This window comes from Monodon monoceros, unplaced genomic scaffold, assembly GCF_005190385.1.
Source record: "Monodon monoceros isolate NGI ecotype Baffin Bay Population unplaced genomic scaffold, NGI_Narwhal_1 Super_Scaffold_20, whole genome shotgun sequence".
Taxonomy (NCBI): Eukaryota; Metazoa; Chordata; class Mammalia; order Artiodactyla; family Monodontidae; genus Monodon; species Monodon monoceros.
In genome coordinates, this window is record NW_021703777.1 from 39,618,619 (window position 1) to 39,643,764 (window position 25,146).

Here is a 25,146-nt window from a genome sequence, read left to right on the forward strand (position 1 = left end):
ATATATATATATCACTGGACTATAAATTATATGAGAACAGCAGCTGCCTGTGGCTTTTTTGCCATTGTAGCCCCAGCAACTAACATAATGCCTGACACAGAGTGTGCCTACAATGAATACTTATTGAATAAATTAATGGATGACTATGTCTCCTTTAAGTAACTCTTGTTTTTTTCACCTATTCTTAAAAAGACAGAAACACACACACACACAGAGTCACCTTGTATGAATTAAAATATTATGTGCTTATTGGGCTTCCCTGGTGGCGCAGTGGTTGAGAGTCTGCCTGCTGATGCAGGGGATGTGGGTTCGTGCCCCGGTCCGGGAAGATCCCACATGCCCTGGAGCGGCTGGGCCCGTGAGCCATGGCCGCTGAGCCTGCGCGTCTGGAGCCTGTGCTCCGCAACACGAGAGGCCACAACAGTGAGAGGCCCGCGTACCACAAAAAAAGAAAAAAATAAATAAAATTATGTGTTTATAGAAAATGTGAAAAATACATAAAAGCAATAAGAAAGAGTCTACCATCCATTTCACCACATAATTATGACTCCTGTTATCTCCTTCTATATATATATTATTTTCATTGTTGAAATCACACTATGTCTACAGGTTGTTCCTTTAATAGTAAAAGTTGTGGTTATTTAAAGTGCAGAGTTCCCTGGCATTAAGTGTGTTCACATTGTTGTGCAGCCATCACCACCAGCCATCTTAGAACTTTTTCATCTTCCCAAACTGAAACTCTGTACCCATTAAACAATAATGTGCTATTCCCCCTTCCTACGGTTTATTTATTTATTCTTTTGGCCATGCCTTGAGGCATATGGGATCTTAGTGCCCCCACCAGGGATTGAACCCGTGCCCCCTGCATTGGAATCTTAACCACTGAACCACCAGGGAAGTCCCTACAGTTTAGTATTATTTGGGTTCATAGCATAGTGGAAATGGCTTTCTTCTGAATCCTTACTCAGTACAAGCGAACATTCCCATTTATCTTCAAGAGGTTCTGAGGATTTCCTGGCAGATGCCATCCTTCCCAGAGTTCTTTGGTGCTGTCAGGTATTTCAGTCAATTCCATGTTGATAACATCCCTGAAGTCTCACTTTGTGCTACGTCTCCTCATGCCAGGACCCACAATAGGTTCAGGGGCCCTCGAAAATGTTTTAATATATAATGTTAACATATTTGTCTTTCCATGAATATCATCACAAAATATAATTAAAAAAATTTTTTTATGGTGGAAGAGGTTCATGAAGGCAAAAGTGCCTAGGTAGTACTGTAAATGCTTTCATGTTACAAACAAAAAAAATGGTGAGGAGGAATCGCTGAAGCTTTTAACGCAAGACACTTATCCTTTGGTCAATTTCCACCTTTTAATTTCTCCTTCCTAAGCAAAAATAAAGAAATCTTACAGAAATTTTACATAGCACTATATATAGTTAAAGCAGGAGCATGCATTGAAATTTTAAATTTTAGGTCCTGTCTTCAGTTCCTAAGATGTCAAGAAATACTGTCAATTAGATAGTCCTCCTGGCATGATTTTCCAATTTGAAATAAACCCAAATGTAAACTAATTAACTGGGCCATTTTGAGAACACACAGCATTGGTTCCATGTGTTTTAAGAGCTTTCCAGAGAGCACTGAAGCCAGGATCACATATGTGAGGCTTCAGAAATACATGGCAAGTGTCCCTGTTACCTGGGTCTTCTGTTTTTTTAGTTTTGTTCACTTAAATATTCATGACATCTTCATCTCTCTGAGAGAAGGAATTATAAATCATTCTAATTCCATTCTATAGCATTCTGTACCATTCTCAGTGCATAATAGGCACCTATCAGGAGCATTTTGGGCTTGATGACATACGTATTTAGAATTGCTTGAATTGGAAGTGTCCTAGGTGGGTAGGAATTAGAATCTTACATCGTTCTAAGTCATTTGACTTAAATTTAAAAGGAAGGTTTTTCTTGGGGTGGAGGTGGGGCTTGGTTAAGGAGATGAAGAGGACTCCCAATCATTTATGGACTTCTCTGGGAACATAAATTTTTGAAGACAATCTATTTTTCAAAGAAACAGAGTCATCTTTCCACTCTCTCACCTCTTTTCCTCCATGAATCACAAAAGGTTATGAATTTTTTGAAAGTACTGAACATTATCCTGCTTGTCAAGTTGAAATATAAGCTCTTGCCCGAGTCAGAGCTCCAAGTTTTCTCAGGTGCCTAGAAGAGCAGTCTTGCAATTAGGAAGATTCCGATTGAGACGATGTCCCTGTTAGAGCGATATTTCTCCCTCCAGGGCCTGTACAGCTATTAGGAAATGGGTCCACCAAGAGAGAAGGGAGTAAATCTGTTTGACTGCATTGTCTTGGAAAAAATAATTTTAATTTCTTGCTTGTCTTTATAACAGTTCTTCAAAGCTTCGTACTTTGGCCAGAGGTTTGTCTCCCGCATACCTGAGATTTGGTGGCACGAAGACGGACTTTCTCATTTTTGATCCCAAGAAGGAACCAACCTCTGAAGAGAGAAGTTACTGGCAATCTCAAGTCAACAAGGGTGAAACTTTAAAGATTAACCATATATCTGAGTTAACTTGATAACTTGAGTCACTCGTGGGCATTCTCAGAGGAGAGCTATTGCTCACATCTAACAATTAATAAGAGATGAAGGGCTCCCAGTGGACCCGTGGAGGCACCTATACAAAAGGAGGAAGTGGTGGGCAGGTTTCCTCCTCCTGATGTTTTCATGAATGTGAGACATTGGGGCAGGGGGGATGGTGTGCTGGACACAACATTGGGGCAGGGGAGAGTTAATTGTGGTGTAAACAGAACAATGATTGTAGCTAAAAGGACAGAGCTGCCTAGAGGGACCTGCGGGTAGAAATGCACCAAAACAAAAAGAGTATTTCCTGCTCAAGACACAGCACTGATCAAAACCCATTTATTCCAAAAAATGTGGATGAAAGGTGTAATAAGGGGACATGGAGATATGCTCTGCTTCTAAGAATGGATTTCAAGACTTGATTTGTTGGGCAGTGGTTCTCAAACTTTATTGACTAGACATAATCACCTGGGGTGAGTTTGAATATTTGGATTCTTGGGCTCCAAACTTAGGTTACAAGTTGAGCAGGCTCCTCAGGTGATTCTGATATTGGGAGTCTGTGGGCTTCATCTGAGAAACACCCTGGGGTGCCACGAGGATTTGCCCTGTGTCTTTCATAAGTGCTATACAGACATCAAATGGAAGCTAAATCATTATCTTAACAGTTATTAAAGAACCATGTACATCATTGAATTACAATAGTGAATTATGATATATATAAATGAACAATATTTTATTGTTTTATATATTACATATTTCCTTCTGTTTATTTTCTGCAGTTAGGAAGTGTTTAGAACCATTAATAACTGTGCCAATTGATAGAATAGTGATTAGAAAAAAAGAAAAACGCAGGAGAGTTTTCTTAGTGTAACAGGTTGGAATATATTTAGACCTGGCCCTTTCTCACCAGTCATATGCATTCAAAAGGTCCCATAAATTTAGATAGGAAACTGTCCTTTGCTCATCAATTTTCTTCATCCTGTAGGGAGGGGGGATCACTGGGGTTATCCAAGTGCTTCAGAAACATCCTTTGTGAGCACAGGGGTAGATGAGGCACCCGCTGTCAGAGAGCCAGAATGTGCAGCTTCCCAGAAAGGAAGTCACTGGGGGGTCAGCCAGTCCTGACAGCCGCCCCCAGCAGCCCTGCTGCCTTGTGATAAGGAAGCACAGTCTGCCTGATAGGATAGTGGTGGATTTTCCAAGTACACATGTTGTGGTCTCAGGAGCTTTGATGATACCAAATTTGAAGGAATAAAAGTCAACATTTCCTGTCCTACCATTTGGCAAGAGGAAATCACCATAAAGCAGATATAGTCCATGTAAAACAAATTTCTATGTATGTTGAAAGTGAACCTTAAGAGAACAGAACTATGTTTTTTTCCGGTGGGTTCTCTAGTAATTTCAGGTTTCTGAGGAGCCTTCTGGATTGTTAAATAACTTGAAGTTATGTCCAATGTATCTATGTCCAGTATATGTCCAGTGTTTCTTCAGAAACCTGCCCTTTGGCTGTTTTTTTGTGGCAATTGATTAGCCAGCAAATTTGACATGTATAGCAGAATGTACCCTTCTCTGATGTTACACTTAACAACCAGAAACTCAATTGTCCTGCTTTAGTCACATAAATAGCTAACTAAATAAGTGTATGGGATTTCAACCGTGTCATTGTGAAAATAGATCCTCTAAATTTTTTACTCCATTTGCAGATATTTGCGAATCTGGATCCGTCCCTTCTGATGTGGAGAGGAGGTTGAAGTTGGAATGGCCCTTCCAGGAGCAATTGCTACTCAGAGAACAGTATCAGAAAAAGTTCAAGAACAGTACCTACTCAAGTAAGAAATGAAAGGTATCCTGCAAGTGTCCCAGCCCCCAAAACATTTGGATGGCTTGAACTTGGGCTTGAATCTAATAAGCCCTATAGCAGTTGCGTAAAGCTGCATAATCCTCAAATGTTAGCAAGAGTTAATGGGCAATCTTCAACCCCAAACTTCTGTTTTTTACTTTTCTTCTCCTGACTTTGCCTACTAGCCACGGAGTGAAATATAGAATCATTCATTCACAAGCTAATAATGACCTTTACTGCTCTGAAGAACTAGGAAGTCAAGGAAGACATGGATATACTCCTTGTGTAAAAGTAAAATATAAAAGTGTGAAGAGTAAAACGTGAAACCATTCACACCTCATTGTGCATTCTGTTTCCCCTCCAAGAAGCAGCCACTGCCCTGCCAGTGATGTGTTGTATATCACTGGCAGGGCAGCTTTCTCATTTTCTTTCCTCTGTGGGTTTGAAAACACAGGACTAGCTCAACTAACCAGGAATTTATTTCCATTCATGGAAACACTTTTCCAGTGTTTAAATGGGATGATGTCATGCAGGGCTTTACCACAAACAACTGAAACAAGCAATCCTTATCTAACTATGAAATATATTTTTATCCAAACGTTGATGTTTTATACCCAACTAAGGGATGATGTTGCCCCAGATCTCAGTTAAGAAAATAACCTGCTTAGATACGCTACAACTGTCTTCTTTTGGCTTTTGAAAAATAAATGATCTTGAAGTTAGTTTGGGTTAGTCAACATTTCTAAGAGTACATTATTGACAGTAAATTATTTCTTTGTAAGATTTTACTATACACTACCTAGATTCCAGTGTGTACAATGGATTTTTTATTTTTATATTTTTTATTTACAAGGTAAGGGAAAAAGTAACACATAAGAAATCAGAAAATAAGTTATATGCTAATAGAAAATGTGGTCCTCTAAATTAATTTTAAAGCAGAGGGCAGAGGGGAGCTATGCTAACGGTTTAATAACATGATCTATGGTTGAACAGAATTTGGCAGGACAGAGCCTTCTCAGATCCCATTAAAGGGATAACAGAAGTCCAAGAGACCCACAGCAGGAAGGCCTTATTTATAATTAATCATCTGAAATAGGCCTGCTAGGAAAAGACCCTATGGTATTAGGTAATCTATAGCTTTATACTTTTTTTCTTGGTCATCTTAAACATATGCCAATTTACCTTAATTTTTTAAAATTAATTATTTATTTTTGGCTGTGTTGGATCTTTGTTGCTGTGCGTGGGCTTTCCTCAGTTGCGGCGAGCTGGGCTACTCTTCGTTGCAGTGGCAGGCTTCTCTTTGTGGTGGCTTCTTTTGTTGTGGAGCACGGGCTCTAGGCACGTGGGCTTCAGTAGTTGTGGCTCATGGGCTTAGTTGCTCTGTGGCATATGGGATCTTCCCAGACCAGGGCTTGAACCCGTGTCTCCTGCATTGGCAGGCAGATTCTTAACCACTGCACCACCAGGGAAGTCCTAAATTTTTCTTTAAAAATGTTTGCTACCTCACATGATCTTTTTGGAACCAAGATGGTAGGTTTTCAACACCTTTTTCCTGCCTTTGGGATTGGGGCCTTCATAGCTTCTGCACCAGGGGAAAGCCCTTCTTTTACTAACTATGTAGCTGGGTCAGTACAATTCCAGCCACCCTACTGGCAATGCTAAAATGTATAACAAATACAGGTAGTTAATTTGTATTTGGAAATATTTGACTTCTGATTTGAAATTTTCTATTTTAATCTGCATGTATTAGAAACATATAGATAGAAATCTATGGGACTTCCCTGGCGGTCCAGTGGTTAAGACTTCGCCTTCCAGTGCAGCGGGTATGGGTTTGATCCCTGGTTGGGGAGCTAAGATCCCACATGCCTCATGGCCAAAAAACCAAAACGTAAAACAGAAGCAATATTGTAACAAATTCAATAAGGACTTTAAAAGTGGTCCACATTAAAAAAGTCTTAAAAAAAATAAATCTACTGCGTTTGGTCTGGGCACCAGCTCATTATAGGGTTATCTAAGAAGCCAATAGGTGTCTCTACACATGGCTCTGCATCCGTGGCTAAGGCTGGTAATGCCTGAGTAACATCGTATGATGCGACATCATACGATGGAAGAGATAGCAAAAGTCTATTGTGTTAATTGCTTAATGGCCTGCACCTTTAAAACAGGTGTCCTAGAAGATATAGGTGAATTTTCTAATTACAGGACCCATTGGATGGTATGTTTCACTTAAGTAGAAAATGACAAAAACATTTGTCATGAGAATATAGATTCACACTGTAAGCCTGTCTGGGCAGGAAAAGGAAGCAATGTTACAGGTATAATGTTGAGTGCGACTACAGAAAGGAGGACTCCCTTATTAAAATAATAATATTTAATAAGCTAATCCTTTTTTCTCCTTCTTCTCCACCTTTCTTCCTCATCATCCCACTCCCACACTGGATGCTGGACACATTTATGTAAACAAAAATGGTATAATAGTCAGTGCCAATGTATAATGTGTCATTTAGATTGTCTTCATTCCAGGGGTCTTTCCACCCTTTCATACGGTAAGAGATAAGAGATTGGATAATGACTGGGAATTGGATAATTATCTGTGAGTTTTCTTATTTTGAGGAGGGAATAGGCTGGGTGGGTTTTATTTTTAAGAGTGGATTTTAACTCAGTAATATACAGCCCTTATTCTAGGAGATGTTACTGTTACAGAGGGCATATAATAGAATTGCAAGCTACTTAAATTCAAAGTGTTTTTGGAAAAATGTGGAAATAGAGGAAGAGTAAGGAATGAGCTGAATAAATACTCAAAAATGAAAACATTCTATGTTTCTTGAAAATGCCATAATCCTTGTAGAAGGTCTAGGCAATAATAGTGCTTTATATCTGTAAGAGTTTTTTATGGCTTACAAAGGGTTTTCACATGTGCTATTTCAACTTGGTTTTGTGAGGTAGATGGTTGATGGTACTAGTTCCAGGATTGTAGATCTGTAGCCAGGGCTCATGCAGGTAAAGGGATCACTCCTGATCATTCAGTCTATAAGTGGGATAGTGAGGCTGGGAGCTCAGATCTATGATTCCTGATTTAGGACACTTTCTACAACATGATTAGCAGTATATGTCTAAAAGATAACTGTGACTAGGACAGTCACAGGGCCTTTATTACAGGCTCTATTACTGTGGCACTGTCACCAAATAGCTATGTGATATTGGGCAAAGCACTTTATTTCTTTGGGTGTCAGTTTCCTCATAGAAAAATGAGGGTGGAGGTTTGGGGAGGACTCCATAATCCCAAAGTCCCATGCTGTCCTCCACTGTGGCCCTAAGATCCCAGGAACAGGCTAGGACTCAGAGAGCTTTTCAGACCCCAATGTCTGTAACACCTTAATGATAGGCAGCAGGTTTGTGGAAGTGGGTGACACAGCAAATATCAAAAACACCTAAAATAGCTCGCTAGTGTTGTTACCGCCCCTCAGCCGTTATGTGCAGTATTAAACCTAGGGTTTCACTGCTCTGGTAATCCAAGTAGTTCAGGCTGAAGACTTAGAAACAGAGCCACGTTGAAGGAGAAAGGGTGTAAGTTTGCCAGATAGATAGAGATTTTTTTTTTAAACTAGGGAAGTGAATTTCTGTTTAATAGATAACTCTAAATATACATTAAGATCACCAGATCTATGCAGGTAATAACTGATTTAAACACTCAAAAATACTTTCTGCCACTCTCAAAAAGAGATTATAGGCTAGCTAATGGTTAAAAAGCTGAGTTCAAAAGTTCCAAAGCTTTAATAACTCCTTAGTGACTCAATTTTTTTCATAGCACATCTAGCCCAAAAGAAATACCTGAGAGTTTCAATTAAGCTGTTAGGTCCGAACAACCTAATAGTAACAGTTCTCATCATGTCCAACAGATGTTGATGCATTCCCTTGCAAATTTAAAAGATCCTGCAGTGCCCCTCTGAGTAAGGTTGCCTGGTCAAATTTTAATTTCAAATAAACAATAATTTCTTTGCTGTATTTCTCAAATAATGCACATGACATACACTAAAAATTATTCATTATTTATCTGAAGTTCAAATTTAGCTAGATGTCCTGTATTTTTATTTGCTAAACCGTACCAGTGAATTCACTCCCCAGAGTGCCTTGGTGCAGAGTTTGGAAACCACAGCCCTAGGCCAATTTTTTAATGTAGAATTCCATTTATTTTGAATTAATAAATTATATACATGAATTTTTCAAAAACTTAAAAAAAATGTAATCAAAGTTACCAAGTTATTTTGTGACTGAGTTTATGAGTGGAGATATTTAGATTATGAAGAGTGGGGTTTGTGTTGACTAATGAAAATCTGGCCTGTGCGTGTTGAGCCCTGAGCCATACACTGCAGTTTCCCCAGTTCACCTGAGGTCACTTGAACAAAACCCGAGTGCCAGACCAAAGCCTCTGGTACCTTCCATAGGACTTGATTCAACAGCTGAAGCAAATAAAGTAATATATATATATATATATATATATTTTAATTTGCCAGTCCAATTTTGTTGACTCATTCATAATTATAAGCACTCATTGGAATTCCTTCCATTTAACAACAGAAATAGCAATTCGTTATGAGGAACAAATCTGGAGGCCTTCATCACTTCGGCACTCTGGTGCTGACCTAACCACGAAATGGCAACATTTTTCTTTTAGGAAGCTCAGTGGATATGCTGTATACTTTTGCCAGTTGCTCAGGACTTGACCTGATCTTTGGTCTAAATGCATTACTACGAACTGCAGATTTGCACTGGAACAGTTCCAATGCTCAGTTACTCCTGGACTACTGCTCTTCCAAGAGTTATAACATTTCTTGGGAACTAGGCAATGGTAAGTGCTCCCCTGCCCCTGCCCGGGGAACATTTCAATAATAAGGAGATTCCCCCACTTTGGCATTATTTGTTCCTATCTATGACCTTCTTTTTAATAATAGCAAACATGCTTTTTGCCTTGGAATATTTGTGTAAGTGCTCAGTGGTGTGAGTTTGGAATTACTTGTGGCAGAAAACTCCTTATGTATCCCAGAACCTATCGTTAATCCCAGTTTATGTTACATTTGAGCACTTCCACAGCTCCCTGGTTCCCTTGAGATCTTCAGGGTCACCTAGACCTCTTATGCTTGGCAGGTTGGACTCAAGCAGTTTGCTTTTACCTTTTCATTCCTTCCTCTGTTCTCAACTTGTCAATCTCAGCAACCCCATCCCAACACTCATAATGGGTTCAAGCTAGAAGTTCTGGTACAGAATCTTACCTGGGTCAAGCTCTTGATTGTCTCCTTTGTCATTCTTTTATTGTAAGGAACTTATAAACTGTAACTAAAGTGCTAGTGATTAGCCACATTCATTCAAACATATTTACAATGCTTTGTTCACACATCAGCCGATGGAACTGAAGATAAAATGGGAAGTGAGATGTAGTAATATGATGAGCACATACTATATTCCAGGCACTGTTCTGAGCATTTAATAAGTATTAGCTTATTTTATCTTTATAATTGCCCCGAGGTGAACACAATTATGACATTCATTTCATAGATGACAAAAGAGGCACAAAAATTTTAGCTCAATAGCTGTGTGATGCTGGGCAATTATCAGTGAGAGGAATCTTACAGGAGTTAGGATTTGAACCCAGGCAGTCTGGCTCTAGTAGGAGGTCCCTGCTCTCTTGAGACTTCTGTTCTAGAGGTAGGGAGGCAGACCAACCAGAAAGCAAGCAAAGAAGTGATACATGTCTATAGTGGTATGTATTATAATAAAGTCTAGCAGCAGATTTTGGGATTGGGTTACTGAGGATAACTGGCAAGTTGAAGCACTGAAAACAGAATAAAAGGAAGGGTCAAGGCAACCATATCTTAGTTAGATGCTGAACAACTTTACTGCAGCAACTATGTGAATATCTGAACCCATCCTTACCCATCTCTGTACATCTCACCTTCCCTACTTTTCTACCCTACCCATCCCCAGCTCCTGCTCTTCAGAGTAAGATAAAAGAGTGTCATCATGTGCCCCTCTTCCCCGGGTCCCATTTTGCAAAGGGAAGGTCTGGTTTCCGGGGTGAAGGAGAAGAGTAAGGTAATTTGGGAAGTAGATTGGACACTTTCCATGCCTCCCTCCCCTCCCTTCAGCTTTGCTACTTCCAGATTCACATGCACATATAATTTGCACTTATAATTCTCAGTAAGACTTTTTTTTAAAATAAATTTATTTATTTACTTTTGGCTGTGTTAGGTCTTCGTTGCTCTGCGCGGGCTTTCTCTAGTTGCAGCGAGCAGGGGCTACTCTTCTTTGCGGTGCGCGGGCTTCTCATTGTGGTGGCTTCATTTGTTGCAGAGTACAGGCTCTAGGCGTGCAGGTTTCAGTAGTTGTGGCTCGTGGGCTCTAGAGCGCAGGCTCAGTAGTTGTGGCGCACGGGCTTAGTTGCTCCGCGGCATGTGGGATCTTCCTGGACCAGGGCTCGAACCCGTGTCCCTGCATTGGCAGGTGTATTCTTAACCACTGCGCCACTAGGGAAGCCACTAGGGAAGCCCCTCAGGAAGACTTTTAATTACATTGTAGAAATAGGTTTTTAAATGTCTTCTCCCACACAATCTTTTTTTTTAAGTAAATTAGGTTATTAAATACTGAATACAGACTATTTCCTAAATATCCACTAGTTTAATATCCCAATTATTAATTTCCAACTGTTTTATTACCCCCAATACTTCATTTATATAACTTATATTTTTATTTTCCTGGAATATCTTCTTTATAACTGGAGATTTTACTTTCCTTGACTTTGGATTCTAAGTTTTTGTAATATGAAAAATGCTCTATTGCTTTTATATGCTGCTTTTATGTTTGCTTTTAAATAAAAAATTTTCTAGGTAAGCAATTATTTTGAGAATTGCTGTCTTTCAGAACCTAACAGTTTCCGGAAGAAGGCTGGTATTTTCATCGATGGATTGCAGTTAGGAGAAGATTTTATGGAGTTGCATAAACTTCTAGGAAAATCTGCTTTCAAAAATGCAAAACTCTATGGTCCTGATGTTGGCCAGCCTCGAGGAAAGACTGTTAAGATGCTGAAGAGGTAAGAGCTAGAGGAAGCAGAACCACTTTTCTTAAATATAATATTTTTCTTTGGTGGAGAATCCTCAATAAACCACCTGTTATTAAACAATTTGTTGCCTGACTAGAAGGTTTACCAAAAGAGGAAACATTGACTGGCTCAGAATACCAAAGATTTGGGGGCAAATGGCACCTGTGATAAAATTTGTATCAGAATTAGGAAGTTTGTGTTGCTTTATCCTAAAGTAGTAACCAGCCTATTTCTAGGGAAGACAACTCTTGTGCATTTATTGTTCATATAAGGATTAAGTGATAACATAATAGATTTTTTTTTCTAGTTTCCTGAAGGCTGGGGGAGAAGTGATTGATTCAGTTACATGGCATCAGTAAGTATGTCTCCTACTGTTTATACTGAGAAAGTAAAGCTAGCTTTACTTATTGCCTAGTTTTCAAAAAATTGTTTTCATTTAATTGCTAATTGACTTTATAGTTCCCGATAAGAAACGGTTTCAAGCAGCATTGTACTAGGATCTTAACATTAATAAAACAGAAATTTAAACTTGTTTTAAGTAACGTGGTAGTTTCTACAAGATCAAGGCACACTATCGTTTAAGTCATGGAATAGATGTAGCTAATAGTAGCTAAAACTAATATGCTTGCCAAAGAATGGGTAACCCACAAATACCTGCATTTGTGACTATGTTTTCTCAAGACAGAATAAATGGTCCCCTTCCATCTTGTTCTCTCCTTAGTAGATCTTCTGCTTTTTTTTTTTTTTTTTTTAATAGCACAGGGGTGGGAAGAAGTAGAAAGGAGGGCAAGGGCGGCCAATTAACTTAAAAGCAGAAAGTAAAGTTTGTTACTTTTTCCTGAATATTTTCTGAATAATTTAGCTACTACTTGAATGGGCGAATTGCTACCAAAGAAGATTTTCTAAACCCTGATGTACTGGACACTTTTATTTCATCTGTGCAAAAAATTTTCCAGGTAATAGTCTTCTTATTCTTTTTAATGTAAAACCAGAGTCCTTATTTTGTAGTCTAGCTAGTCCTAAATTCTACAGGTATATAAATTTACATGTTTTTCCAATTTTAGAGAGCAGGCACTAGGTCTTATTCACCTTCAGTTCCCCTTAGTATCGGGTCTCACCCATGTATGTTGATTGGAAATTAAAAATACTTCCAATGGCCTTTTGGTAGAGTGAACTCTCAGAGTCCATAAGAAAAGAATGGGATTATTTACATTCCTTCCACACCTAGTATTCCAATAAAAGGTAATTGCCCAAGACCTAAATGACCGCGAAAATATTTTGTAACTATACTGAACGGATGGATCTGGGAATGCAAGGTTTTGAATATTGAATAATCTTCAGCACCATATTTGGTCAGCTTGTTTGCAATTACTGTGGAGACTTTCCTGTTCCATACGTAGGCTGTTGAGGAGACCAGACCCCACAAGAAGGTTTGGTTAGGAGAGACCAGCTCTGCGTATGGGGGTGGAGCGCCCTTGCTGTCCAACACCTTTGCTGCTGGCTTTATGTGAGTGAATTTGCACTTGTCTCAAGGACCAGATAGCATTCTCCTGTTCTTCTGTTCAGTTGAAATAACTCGTCAGACAAAAATCTGGTCAAAGACAGTTTCTGTGGCTGAGCTCCAAAGTTTGTGCCAGATTTTGCAAGAAAATGATTTACTAAAGTTGGTTGGACATCTTTAACATGTGCCCAAATTAATCACTGTATGAATGAACTGCTTTAGAAGTTTTGTTCCTTAATTATGGCCCATAAATATGTCAAGCATTCCTTTCTCTAAAGAAATACATTGTAAAAGAGTGCATCAAGAGCCTTGACTCTGAGAAGGATTCTGAGTACATGTAGCTCTATTCATAGATTCCCAAGAAGTTTCGAGCCTGAAAGTATGAGGTCGCACCCGAGGGGCTACCAATGAATTTAAAGATTTACTAAATCACCCCCTTATCCAAGCACCACAAACTTGATTGCTTTAAAACCAACTGGTTTACTTACATTTCATAACTCAGTTAACACTCTTAGTCTATAGTTCTACATGCTCATATTGAGCTTTATTCTCTTCCTCTCCTACCCTCATTCTTATAAGCCCCGACTAGAGCACACATCCCTTATGCTTGTGGAGGCATGAGGAGGAGAGGAAAGAAAGGAGATGTGTGTTTTGCCACTGACTGAACACGGGGGGAGGAAGTGTCCGTAAAAGCTTAGGGGTGATTCACTTATTTCGCATTTTAGTGCTGCTGGCCACCAGCAATCCTTTCTTCAGACCTCCCATGGAAATGCGGGTGGGGAGGCGGCGGGTGGAAGTGGGAAGGGCGGGTTTGGATCCCACAGGACGGAGTATAAGTCTATAAGTGTGGGCATTTGTCAACTCTGCTTTGTAGATGTTGTCCTACCCTGATAGGGACTCCTATAGCATATTAATAGTCTTCTAGGATTTGTTATCATGCAGAAGTGTGAGAACATGTGAAGTGAAGGATAGTCTCTACTTCATCTGAATGCCTTATTGATAATACTACTCTTCTGGCTTCCTGTCAATTCCTCCCACACGGAGGAATAAATCAGAATAGTGTATAGTTAAAACTGAGTTATTTTGTTTTCCAAATCTGAAGAAAGCTTGGCCTCACTCTGTTCCAGGTGGCTGGATAAATTGGGCCTGTCGGCCAGAATGGGCATAGAAGTGGTGATGAGGCAAGTGTTCTTCGGAGCTGGAAACTACCATTTAGTGGATGAAAATTTTGAACCTTTGCCTGTAAGTGACCATTATTTTCCTATTATCGTGAGTAGGTTAGAGTATACTAAGGGCCCCCTGTATTAAACTTTTATAAATAGTCAATTCTCTCAATAAATTCAATGCTCTCAATAAGTAGCCAAACCATGGACAGATGAATTAGAAGAAACCTTAGAGATCACTCATTCTAACTTTTTTGTGTCTCAAGAAATTGAGACCCAGAAATAATGTTTTTAATGTGGGTTATTTGGGGCATGTTGTGGGATTTTTTTAAAAAGGAGTAATTTGAAATTTTTTGACTTCAATTTTACAAGATAAACTTGAATCAAATGTTTTGCCAAGTAAATCAAAGTTAAAATTGCCTGTAGTATCGAAAGTTTCAAAAATTTTTGTCATGAAATCATAATTTATTTAACTTAAAATAAGCTAGTACCATGTATTTGTTCAAAAATGTCACCATACGATTGGCTATTTTGTTAATAATCTTCAAGATATTTATGAGTAAAGTCTCAGTTCCACCCTACCTCCAACTACATCTGGTACTAAATCAGGAAATATAGCCTTTCTATCTAAAAAGCCACCTGGAAGATATATATATCTAAAAGTTGGGATAGCATAGGTATAGCCTGAGAAGTATGACCTTGATTTTTATAGTCTAAAATAGCATTTGAGAATATCTATTTTCTAAGAATAATTCCTAAGGGAATTGCTTGAACATTGTAGGAAAGCTAAGAAAGTCTGCAAAAAGCACATGCCAAAATATAAGCTAGGCTTTTGTGGTTTGTAGATAGATTTCCCCCCAAAATTGCTTTTAGTCTATAGTGGTCCAAATTCATGGAGCACACTGTTCATAACCTAAAAAAATTTTTTAGCAAAATGTCTTTGCACAAAATGGAATCTATCTTCCCCAAGTATATTATGAGTCATTTATAAAATGAGTTAAACCAAATGTGATCATTTCATTAGACAAATATCCAAAATCTACTACTGGCCCCTTCTTAAATGGACATTGAACAAGGAAGAGAAATAAACAGTTTCTTCACAATTTGCTTTGAGTCCAATGCCTAGAAATTAGCCAGCTTATCCTGTCACTCTTTGTAAGTAGTACCAGCTATTTATGATGTTATCTAAAGCTTCTCAGCCAAACATAAACTTTTGGCTTAAGAATTCTTCGTATATGTGCTAAATATACTTCCTCCTCAAGGTTCACAAGTCAGCTAGAAAAACTTGCAAGAGTAAATGGTACCTTTGACATCTGCAGAATCCCAGGGAATTCGCAAAACAGTCCTGGAAGGTGGCAAGGAAGGTATCTTAGATCCATTTTTCAAATGAGGAAGTTCAAACTGAGATGAGCTTGTGTGATTTGCTGGAGGTCACACAGCTGTCTCATTGTTACTCTAAAGAATCCTGTACAAATCCTGGCTCTGAGCCTGCTTCCTTTCTACCCCAAGTCATGGAACCATGCTACGTCTCCTTTGAAAACATTTAATTGATTCTCTTCTTGTCTTCAGTAAGAATTTTGAAGTTAAGCAGAGAAACAAAAGCTGTTTGCCTGTTGAGTCTACCTTACCCAAGCTCAAGAAGGAAGGGTTGGGGTATATATATATATTGAGTGGATTTAAAAAAAAAACAAAACTTTTTATTATGAAAATTTTCAAAGTAGAGAGAAAAGTATATGAAGCCCTAATGTTGTTTAATCCATAATTGTACCCACTCTTTACCTCCCACCTACTGGATTACTTCTAAGCAAATCTCAGGTATACCACTTTATCCATAAGTATTTCAGTATGTATCTCCTTTGTAAAAACATAACAAAATATAATTATCATACTTTAAAATATGAACAATAATTTCTCAGTATCATTAAATATTTAGTTAGTGTTTCACATTTTCCTTATTGTCACAAATGGTTTTTTTTTGTTTTTTTTGTTTCTTATTAGTCATCCATTTTATACACATCAGTGTATACCTGTCAATCCCAATCTCCCAATTCATCACACCACCACCCCACCCCCCAGTCACAAAAGTTTTTAATTGTTGGTTTATTCACATCAGAATCCAAACAAGGTCCATATATTGTATTTATTATATCTCTTAAGTCTGTTAATCTTTAAGTTTTCTCTCGCTCTCTTTTTTTTGTCCCTTGGAATTTATTAAGAAACCAGGTAATGTTATATAGTGTTTCCCACATTCTGGATTTTGCTAAATTTATTTCTGTGGTATCATTTAGCATGTTCCTCTGTCCCCTGTATTTCCTGTAAACTGGTAGCTAGACCCAGAGGCTTGATTTTTGTGGGGTTTTTTGTTTTGCAAGAATTCTTCATAGGTGATGGTGTGTGCTTCCATCAAGAGACACATAATGTCTGATTGTCTCTTTTCTTGACCTTGATAGCTAGTGATGGTCACTGCCTAATGCACTGCCTTATTGGGCAGGGGTTGGGGGTTTATAAGGTTTCAGAGGAAATTGTTTTAGTCTCTTAAACAGAAGTTTTATTTTTAAAACTTGGCTTTGTATGTGTGTGTGTGTGTGTGTGTGTGTGTGTGTGTATGTGAGTGTGTGTGTCTATATCTAAAAGTTTTGCTTTGAGCTTTGAATTCTTGGATGATTGACAACAAAGATTATTTAGACTGTCTCTGAGCAATGAGTTACATCCTTGAGATTTATCTCCTAGCACTCTGAATTGTGGAAGTGTAGTCCTCCAGTGATAAAAAGCAGCAAACAAGATATTGCCCTCAGATTAGTGGTGGTAATGCAGACCAAAAGATGAATCCTTTTAAAATAGCTCTAGGATAACAGTGATACTCTTTGTAGGATAACTATTTGCTTGACACTGTTTTTGTTAAAGAGTAAGTAAAGATTTATTTTTGTCCCTCCCCTCCCCAATCACTACAACTAGGATTATTGGCTCTCTCTTCTGTTCAAGAAACTGGTGGGCACCAATGTGTTAATGGCAAGTGTGAAAGGTCCAGACAGAAACAAACTTCGAGTATATCTTCATTGCACAAACATCAACCAGTAAGTGTGTAAGATGCCCTTTACCAGTCAACAAGTTTTAATTAGTAAGCACACAACTTCCTACTCTAACACCTGTTGTCTTCTATCTATACAGTGGGTCTAAGGTGTGTCATTGTTCTTCATTTCTTTTCATTCTCATAGTGATATGGTGCCAGAGGAGTCTAGCTAAAAAAAAAAAAAAAAAAGGTTAAACATAGGCATTTGCAGTCCAGCAAAGATTTGTACAATGATTTAATTATCACAATCCATAATGAAAATATATCCTGAATTTAAATAAATAATGATACAAATGAAGCACATAAAACCAATTTTGTATGAATGATTAATCAATTGAATGGCTATGAATGAATAAAATATGAACTCATATGAATGAATAATTACATGAGTATACTTATCCCTTTGCATCATATCTGATTAATAAAGAAGAAGAATTAAAATGACACCAATAACACCAATAACACTCATGTTTTCAAAAGTTTCAACCCAGTTTCTGGAGTTGAGAGGCCATAGAGACTTTTGTAGTCCAGTACTCTGGCCTTAGGTAGGAAAAATGTTCCTAAGTCTGAGATTTTTCTCTTTTTAGTTTCAGTCTGTCTTTCCTAATAGAATAATATTAAAATGCTAATTCTAGCTACAAAATCTACACACTGTTTCCAGTTTCAGTGAGTGGAAACTCTGTTTCTGGGTAGTGAGCCCCATTAGGAATAAGTGGGGGAATGGTTTAGGTGGAAAAATTCTGAAAAGTGTCAGTAGATTTAATTTTCTTATTTGTTTCAGCCTTTTCATAAGGTTAGGAAAAGCCTGGGTTTATATGGTTTATATTAGGAATTCACATGAACCCTGAAAATTTCCATTTTACCATTTAACTTCCCTATGTTTGAACGCATATGGGCTGACTGGCTTCCTCACAACGCAGCCTAGCAAAGCAGCAAAGATCTCAAAGTGCTAAAGCCCAGAAAATGGCAGTGTGAACAGCAATATTTTTATCATGTTTTCAAAATAGGACCACATCAGTAGCCTAATATTATCATAAATGGAAGGATACAAAGAGGGCCCATCATCACTATAGATACTAATACTTAGTATTATCCATGACTATATTTTTAATCAACTATTCAATTGCTTAAATTAGATAAATATTTTTATTGAGTTAATCCATTTGCTTTTAGCCCAAGGTATAAAGAAGGAGATTTAACTCTGTATGCCTTAAACCTCCATAATGTCACCAAGCGCTTGCGGTTACCACATCACTTATTTGACAAGCAAGTGGACAAATACCTCATAAAACCTTCAGGACCCAGTGGCTTATTTTCCAAGTGAGTAATTTTCTTGGTTCATTTCAAACTTTCACCAAAAGTGAATTTTATTGGTGTTTGTCAGAATACCATGTGTTGATAGGGAGCAAAAAAAAAAAAAAAAAAGTCAACTATTTCAAGTTCTAACAATTGTTAATATTCAGGAAGTTACATATGAATACATGCTAATACAAGTGTGATTCATTCAGAGAGTCCAAAGCGGAGGAATGGGACCACAAACTAGCAGTTATCTCAGGGAAATGTTTTCATTTCAGAGCAACTTGATATATCAAGATCCACTCAATGCATTTAGATTATTTGCTCCAAAAAGACATAATTCTTGGTAACTAAAACAAAAATACCTATATGTAATTGCTATATAAAGGCATAGGAGTTGTTGTAAAATATTATATGGTGCGAGCTGGGTGTGGGTCTCTTATGGTATCAGAGTAGTTTTTTTATTGGTTAGAGTAAGAAAAAAGTGGTCAGAAATGTGCCTTTTAGGTGAATTATTTAAAGTTGGTTCTAATACATTTTAGTTATAAAAGCCTGTCATTGAATATCTTACAAAAGCCTGTAATCCAACAGAATACCCAAGAATGACCGTAAGCCTTTAAGAGTTAGGCACACAAACATTGTAAGATTTCTGTCTAATATGTATTGGAAGGAGACTTCCCCCATGGTCCAGTGGTTAAGACTCCGTGCTCCCAAATCAGGGGGTACGGGTTCAATCCCTAGTCAGGGAACTAAAACTCCCACAAGCTGTGCAGTGCAGCCAAAAAAATTAATTAATTAAAATAAAAATTCATTGTGTGTTGGAAGGGGCTCTTTCCATCATGGCTATTCTCACATTAAAGCATAAAAAATTGAGATTACAAAATTCTTACTACCTCCTCACATCTTTGCAAATGCTCTATGAGTGATGTTTTCAGTGACAGCCTCAGAACCGGAAAAAGTACCATAAACATGCTTTCTCCAAAGTCCTATCCCCCATAGACAAGCATTATTAACACTGGGTACCATTACTTTATTTTTTCCCTATCCTTTATTTTACTATAACTGTAATCATACAACCTCTAATAGGAAAAAGTGAAGGGGAACCCACAAGTTTCCCAAAGTATCTTTCCATATATAGCCTTTGTAGACTTCTAAATGGGCTGCATGTTTTATAAAATGCCATGGTTTACTTATTTTCCTACTGTTTAAACCTTTTTTTTCCCCTATTGTAAATAATGTATATTTGGATAACAGATACTTTTCTCTATTTGGGTTTTGACCCTTTTTGAAGTGGCTATTTTTCCATATTTCTGTCTGAGGCTGATAAGAGAAAAGCTTTTCTGAAGTCGTTGAATAATAGTTGCAGAATTAGAAGTGTTTTAAGAGGTCATTTTAGATGGGTATCTAAGGCCATTCAGCTCTGTTTGATTCCTCCTCTGTTGGATCTCGCAGCCTCTGCTGGCGACTGCTTTCTGTGGCAAGGATAAAGTGAGCCTCTAAGCCTTTCATCTGCTGCTCTTAGTTCTATTCTCTAGAACGGAGGATGGAAACTATACCTCATGCCTGTGGACAAGTGGGTTTAGAGGATTTTTTTTTTCTCTTTTTCTGCTAGGGGAGGTTGGCATACGTTCTGTGTTAATTTTTATTTTTAGTTAGTTGTCAATGTTGTAAAAATTGACAACTACTAAAGTATCTGGATTTCTAGCTTTTCTTTGAAAATAGGTGCTCTGGCAGCTCTGGGATGTTTTCCCAATTCAATGGAGTTGAACTGGGGTTGTTTACTTTAGACAGGTCATTCATCTTTCTGTGCTCCTTAGTCCCTACGTGACCCTGCTGTGTCTTAAGCCTGTCCTACTGCACTGGCACACATAACTTCCTTGGCCCTTGAGGACGTTTGAGTTTGCTACTATTAATCTGGAACAATGCTGAATACCTCCTTTTCTCCAGAATAACTCTCAGATATTTGAAGGACAATTGGACTGTCTTCTCTCCAGGCTAAATATGCCCAATTTCTTCAATGATTCTTCTCTTTGCTATATTTACCAGACCCTGTTGCATTCTTATCACACGTTTCATGCTTTATACTTGGAAAATTGGTGAAATTGTGCATAATGTTTTATTACCCTAAGTTCTCTTTGATGAGTATATATTACTTATATTTTTCCCTCTTTAAAATGTTGCAAAAGCATCGCAGATAAGTTTGATGAGTGCACAGTCTGCACACTTGCTCACGCTAATGACCTCAGAGGGTTAAATAATAATCACCTTTAAAAAATTATTTTTTACTTGAATAACTTGTATAGTTCCCATAGAAGGTCCTGCATAGTAAGTTTTTAATAAATATTTGAAGTGAATATATGTTAACATAAAAACAGTATTTTATAGTTATCTCAGATAAATTTTGCCCAGCATCGCCAATTTTGCCAAATCTGTTGCTTGCTAATTCCTTCTAGCTCTATTTATCTGAAACGTGACAAGCATGTCTTCTATTTCTTGTCATCATGTTACTGACTTAAAAATATAAAACAAGGTACTACCCTCAAAAAAAGCCCTACCTTCATTGCCCAGCCTGATGAGGAAATATTCTGTGTGCTTTAAGGTTACACTCAGTATATTGATAGCATCCTTTAGCTATATTTATAGGTGATTAAACAGTATAGCCAGATGGATTATCTTGCCCATGTTTCATCATCTTAACCCAGAGCAGTATTAATTTACAATGATCAGACTTACCTTTAAACTCTGTGGCCTCTCCTAAAGCATTTCTGAGACTTTTTTGTGTACCCTTGTAATGGTCTTCAATTTCGTGCAGAAGAGGTCTTACTACCACCATTTAGAGATGTTTTCAAGGCCTGTTTTTGTCTGTGGTTTCCTGATGGTGGTCATGGCGTTTCCTCCCACACCCCATCCAGGAACTGCTGTGATATAGGTGCTAAGATAAAGCTTGGGTGCATGTGGGCTGAGTGTAACAGCTATGCAGGCTTATTAGCCTCCAGCACAGCCATGGTTATCTTATCACATCTTTAGGCACAGAGCCCAGAGCTGGGCATTTAACCAAGGTTAAATGGAAACCAGTTTTTCTGCTGACTGATACTTAGGATAGAGTGTGAGAGATCTTTAAAAATGAAAATTTTAGGGGCTTCCCTGGTGGCGCAGTGGTTGAGAGTCCGCCTGCCGATGCAGGGGACATGGGTTCGTGCCCCGGTCCAGGAAGATCCCACATGCTGCGGAGCGGCTGGGCCCGTGAGCCATGGCCGCTGAGCTTGCACGTCCGGAGCCTGTGCTCCGCAACAGGAGAGGCCACAACAGTGAGAGGCCCGCGTACCGCAAAAAAAAAAAAAGAAAAAAAAGAAAACTTTATAATAATGTTAAATTGGAAACAATCAAATGTCTAACATTAGACAATTAAGTAAATAAACTAATATGCTCATACAACTGAATCTTGTGCAGCCATTAAAATGATGTAGTGGATGAATGTTTAATGGTGTGAACAAATGTTAGAATGTGTTACAGGAAAAAGAATCAACTTTTAAGAGACTATATACTGTATGCTCATTTTTGTCTAAATGAAAACATGTATGTACATACATACATAGAAAAGAGATGAATAAATATACATCAAAATCTTAAAAATGGTTATGATGAGTTAACAGGTTGCTTTTGTTATATTTATCTGAATAATGATGATAGATAATACTTTTACAGTGCTTACTATATACAAGGTACTGTTACATGTATTATATACATGACATAGATAAACTCTGACAGTAATCTAAATTTTCAACAATAAAAAACTTTTTTCATATATAAAAATTTCATAATGTAAAAAGCATTTAAGAAAAAGATAATAGAGATAAAAGCATCATTTGGATTATGGAAGTAACTATCAGCAGAACTAAAAGCAGATTAAAGCTTTTCTTCATAAGCTCTTGTTTATATGAGATTTATTGCTGTAAGCACGTATTAATTTGACTTAAATAACAATAAATATGCATAAGAAATAATACTTGTCTTTAATTTTTTTTCCATTTTTTGACTCAGTTTTGATTTTAAATTCCAACAGTGAGATGCAAAGAAAACATAATTTTTTTGGAATCTGTGTTTGCTTCACCACAGCAATATACATTCTACCAAAATAGCTTAACAATTTAAGAAAATGAATGCATACCTCCTGGGAAAAGGGGAGTAAGAGGGTTTATGGACATAGTTACAAATGGGAAATTGACTGTCATTTTGTATGTTAAATTCATGAAATTCACACTCCATTCCATATATTTGCTTTATATAAAAATGTTTTCAGTTTCTTACCATCCAAAAAAATGCTGCAGATCCAGAAGTATGTCATCTTCGTTCTTTTTATAACTCCATCATCTTGCCTAGTATGGGTTACATGTGTTCCATTTTCTGTAAAGGGCCAGATAGTAAATATTTGGGGCTTTGCAGGCCATATGGTTTCTGTCACAACTGCTCAACTCTACCAGTGCAGCTTAAAGACCATCTAGGTCAGATGTTTAACTGACATAGTGTTCAAATACAAATTATATAACATAAACTGCCACAGAAAAATTTTTTGGTCTTAAAAAGATCTCCTGACTTTTATAGAGTAGATGGAAGGCACACAACTTGGCTAACTTGGACGTATCTTTCCCCTTTGCAGATCTGTCCAGCTCAATGGTCAAACTCTGAAGATGGTGGATGACCAAACCCTGCCAGCTTTGACAGAAAAACCTCTCCGCCCAGGAAGTTCACTGGGCCTGCCAGCTCTCTCATATGGATTTTTTGTGATAAGAAATGCCAAAGTTGCTGCTTGCATCTGAAAATGAAAGACATATACTAGCCCAGAGACTGAATTTTTCAAGTGCATTGATAAGAGGAAAGCAAAACTCAGGCTGTAGGAAGGCAAGCAGATGAACTGGTGACTGCTTTAGGGCCACTAGGACACTCTCAGCGCTAGATTAGCACAGTATTTTGTTCTAAGTAGACCACTGTTAATAGTAATACCTAGTTCCAAACACTATGTTTGTATTCTGCATGTACTATTTTTATTTAAGATTATTAAAAATGTATATAAATACTCCCAGTACAGCCAGGGGGCAAGTAAGTGAAGGATATATTATTAGTTTTAAGAAAGTGTTTAGTTGTTTTTATTTAAAAAAAAAACAGTTATTAGAAGATTGTCAGATTCTTTCCTCCATATGCTTTCCTCCCATAGGGCTGCTGTCAGAAAAAGTTTACTACCACAACCTTCAAATCATCTATAAAAGAGAGACAATCTCTTTGCAGCTTAACAGAGAGCTAAATTCAGCTGCTGCTTCACTTCCCTCTGTTCTGTTTGTCTCTGTCAGCAATACTGTGTGAGAGGACAGATGGTTAGACGTGATAGCACAAAAAAAAAAAAAACGATTAATGGCAATTTGGAGGGAAGGGATTATGTAAACTTCAAATGGAATAAAAACTGACTGTAAGTGAAATTGATTTACCAAGAGGAGAAAATTTAATTCAATACTTTGTAAGCATCTGTTAATGTTTACCTTTAATCTACCTTAAATTCTTGTTTTAGTCGGCTGCAAGTAACAGAAAACCCTGATTCGAATGGCTTAAACCACCACACGTTTATAATCACACATAACAAGAAGTTCAAGTAGGGTGAGCTCCACTGCTCAGTATGTCATCAAGGAATCGGTTTCATTCCATCTCTCTGCTCTGTCACCTTTAGTATTGGCTTCATTCTCGAGCTGGTTTCACTATGGCTGTAGCTACTCCATGGGCCCATTCAGACCTGGCAGCAGCCAGAGAAAGAAGATGAGCAATTTTTTCTGTCTCCTTCATAGACTTTTGAAGGACCCTTTCTCAGAGGTTCTCTCAGCAAAACTCTCCTCATGCCTCCTCGTGTCATGGTCGCATGGCCATTCTCCCCAGTCACTGCCACCATCAATGAGATTCCTCCAATTGTCTCCTAATAATCTTTTGGAATGGAGAGGGTGTTGGGAAGTCTATAACACTGACCACTACTGTTCTGTGCTTTTATCAGTAACAGAATGTATTATTTTCTCCTGTGTCTTAATTCTTAGAAATATAATTCTCCTTATATTTATGCCTGCTATGAAGATTGTCATCAATTAAGTACATTTATAAGGAACTAAAGCTGAAACTTAAAGTTTGGATGTTTTAATACCCTTACATTTTATATGTAAGTAATTTTTATATTTTCACATTTGAAATAAAGTAACTTTTATAACCTCAATATTGCATGATTATTCTTTCTGTTTTTTAATTTATTTACTTATTTTTGGCTGTGTTGGGTCTTCGTTGCTGCGCGTTGGCTTTCTCTAGTTGTGGCGAGCAGGGGCCACTCTTCATTGCGGCACGCGGGCCTCTCATTGTGGTGGCTTCTGTTGTTGTGGAGCAAGGGCTCTAGGTGCGCAGGCTTCAGTAGTTGTGGCTCGCGGGCTCTAGAGCGCAGGCTCAGTTGTAGCACGGGCTTAGTTGCTCCGCAGCATGTGGGGTCTTCCCGGACCAGGGATTGAGACCGTGTCCCCTGCATTGGTAGGCAGATTCTTAACCACTGCACCACCAGGGAAGTCCTTGATTA

The 25,146-nt window shown here is 37.9% G+C and overlaps 1 protein-coding gene across 2 annotated transcripts in view; it reads left to right on the forward strand.

The window, feature by feature from the left end:
- Positions 1-24,034, forward strand: part of HPSE (heparanase) — a 33,005-nt gene extending 8,971 nt beyond the window's left edge. Inside the window, exons 2-12 of one of the 2 annotated variants that reach the window (XM_029235179.1) lie at positions 2,401-2,546; positions 4,295-4,420; positions 9,107-9,280; positions 11,347-11,515; positions 11,832-11,879; positions 12,387-12,480; positions 12,925-13,031; positions 14,153-14,267; positions 17,144-17,262; positions 18,432-18,578; positions 23,212-24,034. In XM_029235179.1, the coding sequence (XP_029091012.1) occupies positions 2,401-2,546; positions 4,295-4,420; positions 9,107-9,280; positions 11,347-11,515; positions 11,832-11,879; positions 12,387-12,480; positions 12,925-13,031; positions 14,153-14,267; positions 17,144-17,262; positions 18,432-18,578; positions 23,212-23,371 (1,405 nt within the window). In that variant the 3' untranslated portion in view covers positions 23,372-24,034. The remainder of the gene's footprint in view (positions 1-2,400; positions 2,547-4,294; positions 4,421-9,106; positions 9,281-11,346; positions 11,516-11,831; positions 11,880-12,386; positions 12,481-12,924; positions 13,032-14,152; positions 14,268-17,143; positions 17,263-18,431; positions 18,579-23,211) is intronic. The other variant, XM_029235180.1, reaches the window with a different exon arrangement.
- Positions 24,035-25,146: the final 1,112 nt, after the last annotated feature.